Source organism: Lynx canadensis, chromosome A3 (assembly GCF_007474595.2).
Source record: "Lynx canadensis isolate LIC74 chromosome A3, mLynCan4.pri.v2, whole genome shotgun sequence".
NCBI lineage: Eukaryota > Metazoa > Chordata > Mammalia > Carnivora > Felidae > Lynx > Lynx canadensis.
Genome location: NC_044305.1, coordinates 16,182,702 through 16,199,074, shown reverse-complemented (window position 1 = coordinate 16,199,074; position 16,373 = coordinate 16,182,702). Strand labels below are relative to the sequence as shown.

Genomic DNA, 16,373 nt, shown 5'->3' with positions numbered 1-16,373 from the left:
CTGGACTTGTACAAGAAGGCAGAGATCCATCCCTCACTCTTTCCTCCAGGCTCATGGCCTTGGGAACCTGCCGTGAGAATGAGGGTGGTCTGTTCCCTTTCCTACCACGCCTACTTCCTCTGCTGCTGCTGGAGACCCTGGGATCGGGCAGGGTGAGGTGGGGCTCAAGAAGTAGGGTCAGAACATCTTGCTGACTAGTGTCCTACCATCCATGCCTGCTGTTCTAGCTGATTTTCACACACTGGTTCTTTCCATGAGGCACACTGAGCTGGGGTTCACACTGCAGCTCATGACCTGCTCCGCGGCTGGTCCACCTACTGCCGAGGCCTCCATATCGTATCAGGCCGCTGTCTTGGGTGGGACCCTTTCAGATGCCTTCAGCCCCTGCCTTCCTCGGCTTTCACTTGCTCTCCAGGACCACTCACACATCCTTGCCTTGCCTTGCCAAACCACGCACCTGCAGATTGTTGTCTGTCCCTGTCTCTCTCAACCTGTCTCTCTCTTTTATTCTCTCAATCTTTGCCATTTCAGGCAGTGCCAGCTATCCTCCCATCTCCCCAAAACCTCCTGAGCCTCTCAACTCTGGGGACACCAGCTGGGTCCTCCTGAGAGCTCTTTCTTGCCAAGCTTCACCAGGGAGTGAGGTACCACCTCCTGTCTTGTGCTGTATCCTGAGTCCCAGCGAGCTGTGCCATTGGGGACCTTTCTTGCTCGGCTCGAAGGTGGGGCTCCCCTACTGCTATAGATTCCCCCTCAGTGAATCTTCCTCCTTTGTCTTATACAACATGGGTGTGGATGATGGAAGTGGAGTCCAAATTTCAGTCTGAGAACCTTCTGGAAGCATTACCTGGATAAAGTAGGAAACCATCACATTGTGAAAGGCATACTTCCCCAGAAAGATATCAGCAATCTGTAAATACTTAATGACATAGCTCTGAAACAGATGAAGCGGAAATGAAACAGAAATACAAGAAGAAATTGATCAAATCACAATCACAGCAGACGTTTTTACCTCATAAACCAAGGATCAAGCAAAAAAAGAAAACTAGTGTGATTTAGACAATTTAAGTAACAGAATTAAGCTGGAGATAATAAACATTTATGAAAATTAGCTTTATACTACATTACAAAGGAATTATCATTGACTTTCAAAGGATCAGTATATTTTTCATTCCCTTTTGGATATTCTCTCTTTTCTTTTTTTGTCAGTAGTTTTCCCTTTTGTTAGCCTTTTAAAAACACCCATCTGTTCCTTAAATTTATCAAAATTTTTGTTTTATTCCTCTTTCTTCTGACTTTTGGTTTATTTTGTTTCCATGTCTAGCTTCTTGAGTTGAGTATTGAGTTGTTTGTTTGTTTGTTTGTTTGTTTGTTTGTTTGTTTTTCTTGCCTTCTGATAAGTTTACTTAGGTAAAAAGTTATAAATTTTTCATTGTTCACTTCTCACAGGTTTTGTCAGATAGTGTTCTCATTGTCTGTAATTTCGGTTTTGGCTTCCTCTTTAACCCAAAAGTTATTTAGAAGATTGCTCTTGGGGCACCTGGGTGGCTTAGTTTGCTGAGCGTCCAACTTCGGCTCCAGTCATGATCTCATGGTTTGTGAGTTTGGGCCCCGCTGTTGGCCCTATGCTGACAGCTCAGAGCCTGGAGCCAGCTTCGGATTTTGTGTCTCCCTCTCTCTCTGCCCCTCCTCCACTTATGCTCACTCTCTCTCTCAAAAATAAAAAAAGATTGCTCTTAAAGGGTCCAAGGATTTAAGAGCATCTGCCTCCCTCCAATTTTTTCTATTCCTTCTTTCTCTACCTTATTTGTTTTTTGTTAAAAACTAGGTTAGTACATTTAGATAGTAGAGTGTGGTCTATATCATTTCTACCTTTTGAAAAATTTGAGATTATGTAGCTAATACATTGTCATGTTTTTTAAGTGTTCTAGGGACATTTGAAAAGAATATGTGTTCTTTAAATAGTGGAAGAAATCAAGAGGGTGAATCGTCTTATTCAGCTCTTGTATCCTTACTGATTTATATCTGATTGATTTATCAATTTTTGAAGAGGAGTGTTAGTGTCTTGTTGTGTTTATGATTTTGTCGAATCATCTTTGTACCTCTAACAGTCCTTTACATTTTATATTCCTGTGGTTTATCAGTCTACATAAAAGTTTATGTCTGTCATTTCTTCTTAGTAGAATGTATCATTTATCAACTTAAGTATTTCTCTTAGTTCCCTCAGTGCTTTTGCCCTGAATTGTACCTGATTTGTTACTAATTTTGCCACGTCTGCTTTTTACTTACCCGACATATCTGTTTATTTTTAACCATCTGTGTCATTTTACTTTGGGCATGTCTATTATAAATGACATATGCTGGATTCATTTATTTTAACCAAAATATTAATTTTGATCTTTTAACAGATTAAAATCATTCATATTTATTGTGATTAGTAATATTTAACCTTAGTACTGTCATTTTATGAAGGTTCTTTATTATCATGTTTCATAGTTCATTCCTATTTTCTTTTTTTCTTTTCAGATTTTTGTTAGGTTGATAAGATTCCATTTTCTTTTCCTTTATTTTGGTTCCTCCAACGGTGTGGAGTTTCTGCTTTCCCTTAAAATTATAAACAAAAATAGCTAATCAGTGAATTCAGCAAAGTTTCAGGGTGCAAGACTAACACACAAAAATCAGTTATGTTTCTATATACAATGAAATGAGCAGTCCTAAAAGGAAACCAAGAAAACAACTCCATATATAATAGTGTTAAAAAGAAGAAAATATGTAGGAATAAATTTATCCAAGCAGGTGAAAGACTTAGAACACTGAAAACTACAAAACATTCATGAGAGAAATTAAAGAAGACCTAAAAAATGGGAAAGACATCCCATATTCATGGATGGGAAATCATAATTTTGGTAAGATTGCAATACCATGCAAGCAAGCTACAGATTGAGTATAATCTCTATCAAATTTCTACCAAGCTTTTGGGGCAGAAATGTAATTGATGATCCTCAAATTCATATGAAACTCCAAAGGACCCTGAGTAGCCACAAAAATCTTGCAAAAGAAGAGAAAAGTTAAATAACACACACTTCCTAATTTCTACAAAGCCACAATAGTCAGAACAGTGTGGTACTGTTCCAAGGATAGACATACAGATCAATAGAATAGAATCAAAATAGTCCAGGAATAAACCTCTACCTACATATATGGCCAATTAATTTTTTGGCAAAGATCCCAACACCCTTCGGTGGGGACAGAATAGTCTTTACCAAATAGTTCTGAGACAACTGAATGGCCATGTGCAAAATAATGCAGTTGGACTTTACCTCCTGCCATATGCAAAAGTTAAGTCAAAATGGACTCATTACCTTAGTCTCAGAGCTAAAGCCATAAACATCTTGGAAGAAAACATAGGGATAACCCTTCATAACATTGGATTTAGCTGTGGATTTTTAGGTATGACATCAAAAGTATGAGCAACAAAAGATGAATGGATGAAAAATTAGATGAATTGGACTTCATGACAATTACACACTTTGTGCATCTACAGACATTATGAGAAGGGTGAACAGACAGCCTACAGATTGGGAGAAAAACCTGTGCAAATCCTATATCTTATAAGAGTGTGTATCTAGAATACATAAAGAACTCTTATAATACAACAACACAAAGACAACCAAATTTTAAAATGTGCAAAAGATTTGAACAGACATTTCTTCAAAGAAGATATGCAAGTGGCCAGGAAACACATGAAAAGATGCTCAGCATCATTGGTCTTTAGGTAAATGCATATCAAAACTATGAGAAGATACCATTTTATACCCCCTAGGATAGCTGTAAAAAAAAAAGTGGAACATAAGTTGTTGGTCGTGAGGATGTGGAGAGATTGAAACTCTCAGATGTTGCTGGGTGAAAAATGGTTTGATGGTTTCTCATAGTTAGATGTAGAATTACCATAAACCCAGCAATTCCACTCCTTGCTATATACACAAAAGAACTGAAAAGAGGGACTCTAACAAATACATATACACAAAGAAGCACTAGTCACAACAGCCAAAAGATGGAAATAGCCCACATGTCCATCAGTGGATGAATGGAGAAACAAATTGTGGTATTTACATACAATGGAATATTATTGAGCCAGAAGATGGAATGAAGTGATAACACACTACAGTATGGATGAACCTCGAAAACATTGTGCTAAGTGAAAGGAACCAAACACAAAAGGTCACATATATGGTTCCATTTATATAAAACTATCCAGAATAGGTAAATCCACTGAAAGAGAAAGCAGATTGGTGGTTACCAGGGGTTGGAGGGGCCAGGAAGAATAGAAACTGCTTAATGGCCATGAGGTTTCCCTTTGGGGTGATGAAAATGTTCTGGAACTAGATAGAAGGGATGGTTGCAGAACACTGGGAACATACTAAAAGCCATTGAAGTCTTAAATTTTTTTTTAAATTTTTTTTAATGTTTTTTATTTATTTTTGAGACGGAGAGAGACAGAGCATGAACGGGGGAGGGGCAGAGAGAGAGGGAGATACAGAATCGGAAGCAGGCTCCAGGCTCTGAGCCATCAGCCCAGAGCCCGACGCGGGGCTCGAACTCACGGACCGTGAGATCGTGACCTGAGCCGAAGTCGGACTCCTAACCGACTGAGCCACCCAGGCGCCCCGAAGTCTTAATTTTTAAATGGTTAACTTTATGTGACAGGAATTTCACCTCAATAAAGTTTAAAAATTGTAACAAATATATTTAAACAACTTTTCCTTATACTGTAAATATTAATCAGTATCTGTAATTTGCTTCTTTAAGGAAAGAAGACACAGCTTCTAGCTGAAATCCTCCAGATTTTTAGTTGGTGATCATTATTAACTTCTTAATCCTATGCTATCTCTTCTATTTTAGGAATCCTTATAAAATAGTCACATTAAATCCTGCAGTCACCTTAACAATAGCTATTTTGAATGAATATAAACTGTAGTGGTTTCTGAGCTCACTCCTTCTAAAATTCCTTTTTTGGGTTTACTTTTCATTCTCTAGGTTTGAGCTTTGAAAGTATTTGTTTCAGAAAGGAACAATTTGAAAGAATGCACACACACACACACACACACACACACATATGCACACAGTATGTATATTTTACTCCCTATGGATGAATTTTTGATTTGTTTGTCATTTTGTTGTAGTAAGTGAAAGAGTATATTCTGATGATTTCATAGAACATAAGCTTATCACCACAACAGGCTTCTGGCCCATTGGCTATTCTTGGATTCGTTCTTCTCTAGCCCCTCCTCAAGGCCCAGAGACCTCCCCTTTGCCCCTGTTTACCCCGCCCCATCTCAAGGAGTCATTGCCTTTGATGTTTACTGAAGACTCTTCCCCCTAGAAACTACAGGGGAAGGCTTACCCTTTCCTGACCCAAAGGAAAAGCCACATACTGGAATCAGCCTAGCATTCTTCCCTTCCTGGAATTCCCTTCTTGGTGCATGAAGAGCCTGTGGCAGTCTGTCCTTCTGCATGCCCCTTCTACCTGAGAAATATTGCTCTGCTCTGAATTCCCATTCCTTAGTTATTTGGAAAGAGAACCACAAATGGGGAGATTGGGGAACAAGGTGATTCTCGCAGCCTCATAACCCACCTCTGTGTGGTTGGTGAGCTCTAACTTCTTGCGTGTTTGTAAACTTCACGACCTGGACCTGCCATTTGCCTCAATGCTTCTTCTCCTCAACCACTCCCCACAAAGGACAATCAGTTATGGTTTTTCATGCACCACTTCTGGGGAAGGAGGAATGCTGGCCTGATTCAAACCACCTGTCCTTCCCCTGGGTCACAGCCAAGATAAGCCTTCCCCCACATGGAGAATCTTCATGGTCTGCCAGTCCATTCATTTTCTTACTATTCTTGCTTCTTGGCATTTGGTGAGAAGTTCATTTGTTCATTCATTCATTTACTTTTTGAGCACTCATTACTGTTGAAGAAACTGGGGATACAGCAATGACCAAAACAGATGAAAATTTCCTGCTTCATGGAGCTGACATTCTAATGGGGTGAGACAGGTAATCAATAAAATGTGTAAGGTGTTAGAAATTGATAAACACACAAAAGTGATCAAAACAAACAGAAAATGGATCATGGCTGTGGTTTGCGATTTTAAATTGAACAGTGAGGGTCGAACTCATTGAGAAGGGGATATTTGAGTAAACATGAGTGGCAAAGGAAGGAGCTGTGTATTTGCGAGAAGAGTGTTCCAGAGAGCAGTGCAAAGGCTCTGAGGCAGAATCATGCGTCGTGTGGCCAGAATGGCATGAACCAGGAGAATTGTGGGGGATGTCAGAGAGGTGAGGGAGACAGAGGTGTGCGTGAGGGCGTTAGACCATATGGCATGTGGTAGGAGGTCATTGTAAGGACCCGGTTCTTCCTCTGAGTGACAAGGGGACCACTGGAGGGTGGTGAGCAAAGGAGTGCTGTGATCTGACATTTTAACAGGATAATTCTGGCCCCCGAGGGAGAAAAGACCATAGCAAGGGTGAAGGCAGGGAAGCCCATCTCTTTCTTAGGAGGAGTGAGAAATGAATCTTGAAGGAGCCTCTGATCCAGTGTGGGACAGTGCTGAATTCAGAGTCACAAGACCTGGGTTTGAATCCCATCCAGGACGTACCAGGAGCACGACACCCCCACTTTCTGAGCTTCCCCTTCTTCACCTGGAGAGAATAGTCATGTGAGTTCTTTGCAGAACGGATGCGGGTTAAATGGAGAACGCGTGTGGAAAAGCTGGGCCCAATGGCTGGCACACACTAGGTGCTCAGTAAGAAGCAGTAGCCAAGCGGGTTGGTATTCAGGTGTCACGCATTTAGGATTTGATTGCATCAGAGGGAGACATGTAGTGTTTGCATGTTTAGTTATTTTTAAGTGTGCTAATCGCCTTTTTAAATGAATTGTCATAATTGTGTTATTCCAATATTTTGGTACAACATATGCTTATTTTTGCAAAAGGCTTCTGGCTGGTTGGGTTGGTTCCAGTGTGTTGAGGTTTTGGGTTTTAAAAAAAGGAATGGACTCGTGCAGTCGTTCAAATCTCATTGGGCACATGCTCCATACTAGCACCTGTTCTGGGAGCTGTGGGGGCAGGGAGAAGGCAGGAAGGCGGTGGTGGAGAGAGACAAGAGCCATGGATAACTGAAGGGTTTCCAGTCTGCCGGGAGAGACCTAGGTGAGCTCTCAACCTGAAGCCTGGTACCCTCCCCATCTGATGTGCTCACTCACCACATTCTAACTGAGCACCTACTGTGTACCATGTGCTATGCTAGGTGCTGGTGACGAGACAGTCTGGCCCCTGTCTTCAGGGGGTCGGGGTGGGGTTGGGGGGGTCACAAGTAAAAGGGAAGTAAAGAATAAAAGATAATTGGAGATGTGTGTGATACTGTGGGGAGCACAAGCAAGGGGCCGAAGAGGGGGAATGTGAAGAGGGGAGTCTTGTTGCAGGATGGGCAGGGGAGCAGGGGGAGGCTTCCTGGGACCCTGCTTTCTGGGATGATATGAGGCCCATGGCTGAGTCGCACCTAAAACCAGTCAGCCCTCAGCCCATCAGGCCAAAGACAGACATCACCCCATGGTGTGCAAGCCTGGGGCATGCAGAGGAGGAGTGCAGACCATTCATAGTGAGGGTACCAAGTACATGAGCTGTGTGTTCTTGGAGTAGTTCCTTAACATCTCTGGAACTCTGAGCAAGGGCAACAATGGCGACAATTACAGCCGGCACTGAGAGGGCTGAGTCAGGACTTTTACACAGTTCCTTTTTACACAGCCAGGCAGTGTCAGTACTTTTTACACAGTTCCTTTTTACACAGCCCTGTAGCACCTGCTGTTATTACCTTCCTTTCACAGATGAGGAAACTGAGGCAGAGAGAGGTTAAGTAGTGTGCTTCAAGTCACATACCTAGAGTGTGGCAGAGCCAGGATTCAAACTCAGGCCCTCCTGAGCTTCACCACACACTGTATTCCTGTGCAGTGGGGACAAATATCACCTGTGTCCAGGGCAGTCACAAAGGTTGAGTGAGGTGTATGCTCATGGCGTCTGCCCTGGGGCCTGGCTCATACCTGCGCTCAACTAATTATTCTTGAGCTCTCACTTTGTGTCAGGTTCTGGGAAACAGGACCAACAAGGGCTGTCCTAGCAGAACTCACATTGAACTTGAACCAAATAATTATGTAAGCAGTTAGTTAACTGCAGGTTTGATGAGTGCTTCCAAAGAGAATGCAGAGCCACCTGGAGGCATGTAAGGGGCTGTGAGCCACTCTAGAGAGTATCAGGGAAACCATTTAAACCAACCTGTTGTGGAGAGGTGAGTAGAAATTAGATGAAGGGAGAGCGTGTGGTGGGCACAGCATTCCAGCAGAGGGAACAGCCTATGTGAGGCCCTGGAGGCAGGCAAGGTCACTGTGGCTACAGGGGTGGTTGGGGGCAGCCATGTGAGGATGACAGAGCCATGTTTGGGACTGGGGGGCTTTATCCTCTGGACAGTGGGGAGCCATCAAAAGCATTGTAAGCATGGGAGTGGCATGCTGGGGTGATCATCTTTCTAGAGACCCCTCTGGCCACATGGAGGGGATGCACTGGCAGGGAAAGGAGTGGCCTGTGGGAGGCCAGAACAGAGGCTGCTGCATTTGTCTGGGTAAGAGACAGTGTGGCCTGGACCAGGGCAGTGGCGGTGGGAATAGAGAAAAATGGGTATGTTGAAAAGATAGTTTAGAGGAGTTTCACTAGATTTGAGGAATGACCAAGGGTAAGCCCCAAGTCTGTAGCTTTATTAACTGGATGGAGGACTGGATGAGGGAAACACAGGTGCAGGGTAGGGGAGGGCAACATGACTACAGCTTTGCACATGTTGACCCTGAGTGGCTTGTGAGACAAGAGGTGAAAATGTTGGGTGAGGGGAGGTGTTTAGATGCTCACATCTGGAGCTCAGATGGGTGCCAAGATTGGAGCTGGAAACATGGCAGAGGAGGCAGGTCCCAGTGGGCTGTGGAGTGAGTGGGAGATGAGGAAGAGGGGGCTACAGGTGAGGACAGCCCTTTTAGGAAGACAGGTATGGACCAGAAGGAGGTGGTAGCAGCTGGAGAGGGATGGGGGAGTGTGCAAGACCAGAGAGAGATGGGCATGTTTCAGTGCTGATAACAGTGGTCCAGCAGAGGGGGAGGCCAAAAAGCCAGGAGCAAGAAGGGTTAATGGGATGCCCAAGGTCCTTGGACAGATGGGGAAGGATCATCACCTATAGAAGCAAGGAGCTTGGCCTTAGGAAAGAGGGTGGCTCTTCTGACATCACAACAGGAAGCAAGTTGGTACCAAATGGGCAAGTTTGTGGTTCTGGCATCAGGATTCTGTTAGAGTTATTTTCTGTGTTCCCTGGGAAGTAGAAGGTCATCTGGTCATCTGCACTGGGCGAAGGGGCAGAGAAGGTGCTAGGGGATGAGGAAAGAAGACAGGCTAGGGAGAACCGCCATGGAAATGAACAAGCTGGGAGGGAGTGTTTCCCAGAAGTATGGAAACACCACAGAGAGCTGGTGACCATGATTTCTGGTGAAATTTGATCGAAGCCTTGCTCAGTTCTCTTGGTGAGGGTGAGAAAGGGTGGGTAGTTGGGTTCATATCATGATGGGGGTCTTATAAGCAAGGTGCTAGGCATAGAAGAGCAAAGAGGGGCACAGAGAGCTTTCTCTCCTCCACCATTTCTGATTACTTGGTGGTACTCTGGCCCCTTGTCCTTTCTGCCCCTCTATAGCCATCTCCCTTCACCAAGCCCTGTACCACTCATAGCCTTAACCATAACAGTATGCCAGTTGACCTGTGGGCTCCTTGTCTTGGAGGAGATGCACTCAAAGGCAAAATTGCTTTGACACCCACCAAAGTGCATCAAAACGCAACCTGAAAAACGATTTTCATCCCCCCAGGGAACCATGCTAAGATGTTTGGAAGATTCTCTCTCTCCGTCTCTTTCTCTCTCTCTCTCTCCCCCACCCCCAGACACTCTCCAGTAGAGGTGTACTAGTTTTTAAGCATGGAATGATCAGAATGTATTTATTTGGGAGGTGGGCACTGGGTGCAGAGTGGACAGAGTCTCAGTGGGGGATGGTGCCGGGAGACTCCTTGAAGAGGATACAGATCAGACCCTGTTCCCTCCTAGTGTTGTAACCTGGGTGAAGCCTCTAGATCTTGATTATCTGATTTGTCAAATGGGGATAAATACAGGATTCTTTTAAGAATTGGAGAATTAATTGCATGTCAATTACATCTTAATAAAGCTGGAAAAACTGGGGAACCCAGGAGAACCTGGAAGACATCCATGTCAAGGTAGACTCACCTGGAGAATTAGGGAGATAACCCACACCAGGGTAGATATACCTGGGGAGTTTAGAGAGCTATCCAAGGTCATATTAGACACACATTTGTAATTAGGGAAACATAGGAGGTCATTATAGACATGCCTGGGGTATTATGAGCACATTCCAGGTTTTGTGTCACATGCCTAGGAGATTATGGAGCAAAGACAGAATTGGAGATGGCATGCATATAAAACACCCTGCATGATGGGTGGTCAAGGGTCAGGAGGATTATTATTCTAGGTAAGAGACAGTAAGAAAGAGGGCTGGATTGGGGTCCTGTGTAAGGAAATGTGCTTTTGATCTGCACCATTTAGAAGGAGGTGTTGCTTTGCCAAGTTCCTCAATAACAGGGCTGGATCAAAGCCTGTTTCTTGGTCCCCAAGCCCTCAATTTGGCCATGATTTGGCACTGCAACTAAGGATTATGAGCACCCAGATTCTTAGGATCTGTGTCACAGGAAAGGACACATTACCTTCCTTTGGAGACAGTATAAATTGGAGGAAGGGGAAGGTGACTGGAGTTAGGCTTCTTTCTAACTGTGTGACTTTGGGCAAGTAAACGCCCCTCTCTGTGTCTTAGTTTCTCTATCTATAAAATGAGCATATAATACCAGAAACCTCCTTCATTGGGTTGTTGTAAGAATTAACTCATTAAATGTTTGTAAAGTACTTGCACCTGGCATATACTATATGCTCAATAAATGCTAGATACTTACATTTTTTGATTAAAAAAAAAAAAAAAAAAGCTTGAGGAACTTGTTTACAAAAGATCTGAGACTTACCAGGACATGGTTTCCACCTATGTGTTGAGCTTCATCAAGAGGGACTGAGTCTTCCTTGGGTCTCCTCCCCTGGCCATTCTGTTAACCTCAGGTACCAGCTGTGTGTCCCTTATTGAATTAGATTCAATTCCACAGATATTGATCGAGTAGCTAATATTTTTAGCCATGGAGCTTGAGATGGATGAGATGAGTCCATCCTCCCCTCTCTTTATGCAAATGGAGAAACTGAGTCCAGAGAGGGGCAATGATCATGCAATAAAGAGATTGGAGTGTACATATGGAGCAGTGAGGCAGGGGTCAGTCCCCAAACCTATGCAAGCCTTTCCTGCCCCATCTCCTGAGTCCTGGTCCAGATCTTGGAAGCAGTTTCATGTGATGGGAAGGAGCCAGATCTTGGGGGCAGAAGACTAGGTCCCGTTCCTGATGGTTGTGAATGTCCTTTGCCACCAGCACGATCACTTCTTCCCGGACTGCACGTTGTCCATCTGTGAAATAAGCCCGCAGCAGCCCTGCAGAGGGAGCCAGTGAGCAAGAGATGGCTTGGGCTCTGGGTCCAAGGGTGGGTGTGAGTGTGGCAAGGTGCTTATCCTCTCGGAGCATGTTTCTGTAGATATGCAGGGCTCTTCCCCGGGCAGTTGTGGTGAGGTTCAAACATGGTGCCTGAGGAGAAAAGTTTTGACACCAAAGAGGTGTTTAGATACCATGTGCTCCTTGCTCTCGCCACACCTCTACTCAAATCCTACTCACCCTTAGCGCTCAGTGGCCTCATCCAACAAGTATTTACTGGGAGCCTACTTACCAGGAAGCCGGTATTGTGTTGGGCTTCAACTACCCTAGTTTTTCTAACATACATGTTTAACTTATCAAAGAAAACAAGGATATTGGAAAGATGTTATTTCCCATATTCTACTCTGGTATTGTGGGGTTCCCCCCCCCTTTACACATTATGTATTATGATTGTTCTAAGATTTACCATTATATTCGCTGGTACCTCTGGTGTCTTTCTTAAGTTCTGAAATATTCCCAACCATTATCTCTTCAGTTATTCCTCTTCCCTTCTGTCACTCTTCCAGAATGCTGATTGAACAGGTGTCCTTTGGACACCCTCCCTTTGTCCTCAGTGTCCCCTAACTGCTCTTTCCTAGAAGTTTTCTCATATCCATCTTCCCATCTGCACACATCCTTTCTCTGAGCCCTGATCTCTTTCGGAATATAGAAAAGGGGAGTGATCCCCCAGGCTGACATCACCTCGGTACCAAAACCCAATAAGGGCAGAAGGCAAAGAGGGAAACTACAGGCCAGTCTCACTCATGAACTAGATGCAAAAATCCTGAACAAAATGTCAGCAATCAAGGTCCAGCAATGCATAAAAACAGTAATACATCATGACCAAGTTTATTCCAGAAATGCAAGGTTGCTTGAACATTTTCTAATGTTAAACCAAGTGAAGTAATTTACCATATTAACTGTATTAAAGGAGAAAAGTGACTTGAGCCTTTCAGTAGATGCAGGGAGAAGGAGTCCAATAAAAACAACAACAACAATAACAACAGCAGCAGCAACAACAACAACAAAAACCCATGCACAGTTGAAAGAAAAATAAACACCTTGACAAACTAGGAATGCCCTCACTCTGTTACAGAATTCCTGTAAGAGCCTATGGCAAACATTGACCTTAGTGGTAAAACACTGAGCTATTTAAGATAAGGAGGAAAGCAAGGGTCCTCACTTTCACCATTTCTATTCAGCATCGTCCTGGAGCTTCCTTATCAGTGCAGTAAGGTGGAGAAAACAACAAACAAGGATTAGAGAGGAAGGTGTCCAGTATGGCTCCTAGCTTGTGCTCCTGGGAGATGTTTGTGCCATTTACCAAGATGAGAAAGACCAAGAGAGGACCCAACTGGACTGGGTGTTCAGGGCACACAAGGGAAAGGCATCCAACTGCTGTGGAAGACTACCAGGCAGGAAATCAGGATACTTCAGCTCCATCCCAACTCCTCAACTAACCTTGGATGGGCCACTTTCCTCTTGGTGTTTGTTTGTTGGTCTTTTTAAGATTTTAAGTAATCTCTACACACCCAACATGGAGCTTGAACTTAACCCTGAGATCAAGAGGCGCATGCTCTTCCAACGGAGCCAGTACCTCTGGTGTCTTTCCTCTGGTGTCTTTCCCCTGCCACTTTCCTCTTGGACCTGAATTCTCCCATCTGTAAAATGGGTGGGTATAGGAAGATGGGCTCAAAGTGGGCTGCAGTGGCCAGATCTGAATGGAAAATGAAGAAGAGAGGGGAGGGAACAAGAGCTGGTCCCATTCTCCAGGAGGGCAGGTTTTTGTATACAGACCCTTTGGTGAGAGGGAGCACCCATTTAGAGATGGGGCAGGAATCTGACCAAGTCATAGGGCCATCTTGACTGTCTGCCTTGCAGAGGGATCATCCCTTCTTTCCTTTGCCAAGAAGTTGTTACCATTGTTGCTGCTCTTATTGGTGCTGTTAAACATGTTCTGCGGTTGTAAGACACTGACTCCTAACAATATGCCCCTTTGATGTTTTAGACCTACAACAGCCAGAGCGAGAGCAACGAAGACTATGAGATCCCCCCGATAACACCTCCCAACCTCCCTGAGCCATCCCTCCTGCACCTGGGGGACCACGAAGCTGGCTACCACTCGCTGTGCCACAGCCTCACGCCCAACGGACTCCTCCCTGCCTACTCTTACCAGGCCATGGACCTCCCAGCCATCATGGTGTCCAACATGCTGGCCCAGGACAGCCACCTGCTGTCGGGCCAGCTGCCCACGGTGAGTCCTTTTCCCCCACCATTGTTCCTGCTGGTTACAGTAGGGAAATGGGTTAAGAAAGCAGAATGCCAATGTTTTGTGTGCTTGTGTGCAAGGTGTGGGCTTGGATGTTTGCATGGGGGTCTGAAGAATATGAGGGCTGGGCATGGAGAATAATCTGTGTCTTCACACAGGTAGCTTCTGGAACTCTCTTTATAATATCTTGGTATTATTTGTTTTGTCATTATTTCTAATGGTATAATCTCATCTTTATTTTTATTTTATAATGGCCTTATTGGGATAGAATTCACACACCATACAACTCACCCTGTTAGAGTATACAACTCAGTAGGTGATACACAGGGATGTATGAACATCAACACAGTCCATTTTGGATCATTTTCATCACCCTGAAAAGAAACCCTGTACCCCTTAGTCATCATTCTCAACACCCCCAGCCCTACAACCCCTAGCCCTAGGTAACCACTGATCTACTTTCTATTTCTAGATATCTGCCTATTCTGGACATTTTATATAAATAGAATCATAATAGTTTTAAAATAATTGTATTTTGGGGGCGCCTGGGTGGCTCGGTTAAGCGTCTGACTTCAGCTCAGGTCATGATCTCACAGTTTGTGGGTTCGAGCCCCGCGTCCGCCTCTGTGCTGTCAGTTGAGAGCCTGGAGCCTGCTTCAGATTCTGTGTCTCCCTCTCTCTCTCTCTGCCCCTTTCCCGCTCATGCTCTGTCTCTCTCTGTCTCTCAAAAAATGAATAAATGTTAACAAAAATTAAAAAAAAATTGTATTTTGTATCTTGTTTAAACTACCAGGGAGGAGGGTGGTTCCTGAGTTAAAGTTTTCAGGATAAGTAGAAATGCGTCAGGCAGACTAGGGCAGGAAAGTACTTTCCAGGTTGGGAGAACAGCATGTACAAAAGTAACAGGCGGGAGGGCTCGCGTCATGCTTGGAGACAGCATGTGGTTCATTTTCTTTATAAGGCTGGAGAGAAAGGACTTGGAGCAAGAGAAAAAGAGGAGGTGAAAGAGCTAGCAGGGCCTGGACCACAAGGGTCCTGAATCCCATGATAAGGAAATGTATGATTTCTTAGCATAATGGCGGATTTGAACAATCAAGATCTATAGAAAACTAGCACAGCATTGCTTGTATAATAGAAAAAGACCCTTAAGGGAATTGTAGTACTTCTCCTGAGTAACTATAATTCCTGTTTAGTTTCTGCTTTTTTCCTTCACAGTTAGTATTATATACTGGTCACAACTCTTAAGTTCATTTCTAAGTGACAGGGACCAATCTCAAACTAGCTTACGCAAAAAAGTCTGAAATATCCAGGGGTGGACATGGGGTTTCAGGCATGGCTGGATCCAGAAACCCCAGTAGTGTCATTAGGTCCCTATCCTATGCCCATTTACACGCAGCAGGCATGGTGGCTGCTGGTAACCAACATCTTCCCTGACATCTCTGGCAAGTGGCAGTCTGGGTCTTCTGGAGGGAGGTGGGAGGGACCACGACGGAGCATGGCTGGACCAACCATTGTGTCCAGGAGGAACAATCTTCGATATTGTCAGCTTGGGTCACAAACTCACCAGTGGCAGAGGAGAAGGGACTTCATAGTTGATTTCCTATCAGAATCACTTGGTATTGGGTGGATCACTTTCGTCTCTGCAGGGGATACTCAGAGGCCACAGCCACGTGTTTGGCCCAATTCTAGCTGATGCCCGGGACCTTTGGGCATGCAGTGTGTATTCTAACAATCTTGACTGTGTTTTATTTATTCCTTACTCTTATTATCACCAAATCTTCTTGCTTAAAAAAAAAAAAAAGCTGGTATCCTCTATGTATTGTTGTAAACTACATCACATTTTTTTCTTCTTTGAATCCAGGTGAGAAGTAAAAGGAGGGAGAGGCAGAGGGGAGAGGGAGGCAGCCAACTCAAGCTCCACATCTTGTAACGTTCAGGGTCTGACTCAAGTGCTCAGTGGAAATGGATCCTCCATTTTTTGAGGAATGCTTTTCTTTGGGGCCCATCAATAATGCAGGTCCTTGGTTTCCTCTTCTCTAAGAGACCTCAGGATGCCAGAGCCATATGCTTTTAATTCCACTTTTTTAGAATGCTGTGCCTTAGCTGCCTGTGCGGCTAATTGCTCACAAGGCATCACTACTCCAGACCATCTCTTTTGGGGAATTATGGTAACACAAGTAAGGGCAAGGCCCGCAGACGCCTCTGGCATGTGCCCTGGGAAGGGCTGTGAATGCAGGGGTGAGTATGGCTGTAGTCCTGGGCCGCAGTGCTGCGGGCCTCTGGTGTGGTGGACAGGGGAGACAGTGGGTTGGTGGCTAGCGTGTGGGCTCCAGAGTCTCACAGACCTGCCTTAGATCCTGGCTCCAACTCCCGAGCTTCATTCCCTTCTCTTGGAATCAT

At 44.4% G+C, this 16,373-nt stretch overlaps 1 protein-coding gene across 4 annotated transcripts in view; it reads left to right on the top strand.

Annotated features, from left to right (window-relative positions):
* TOX2 (TOX high mobility group box family member 2) overlaps nt 1–16,373 on the top strand; it is a 136,525-nt gene that overhangs the window by 73,173 nt on the left and 46,979 nt on the right. For all 4 annotated transcript variants that reach the window (XM_030309567.1, XM_030309566.1, XM_030309565.1 and 1 more), the window contains one exon: nt 13,713–13,958. In XM_030309567.1, coding sequence (XP_030165427.1) covers nt 13,713–13,958 — 246 coding nt within the window. The remainder of the gene's footprint in view (nt 1–13,712; nt 13,959–16,373) is intronic.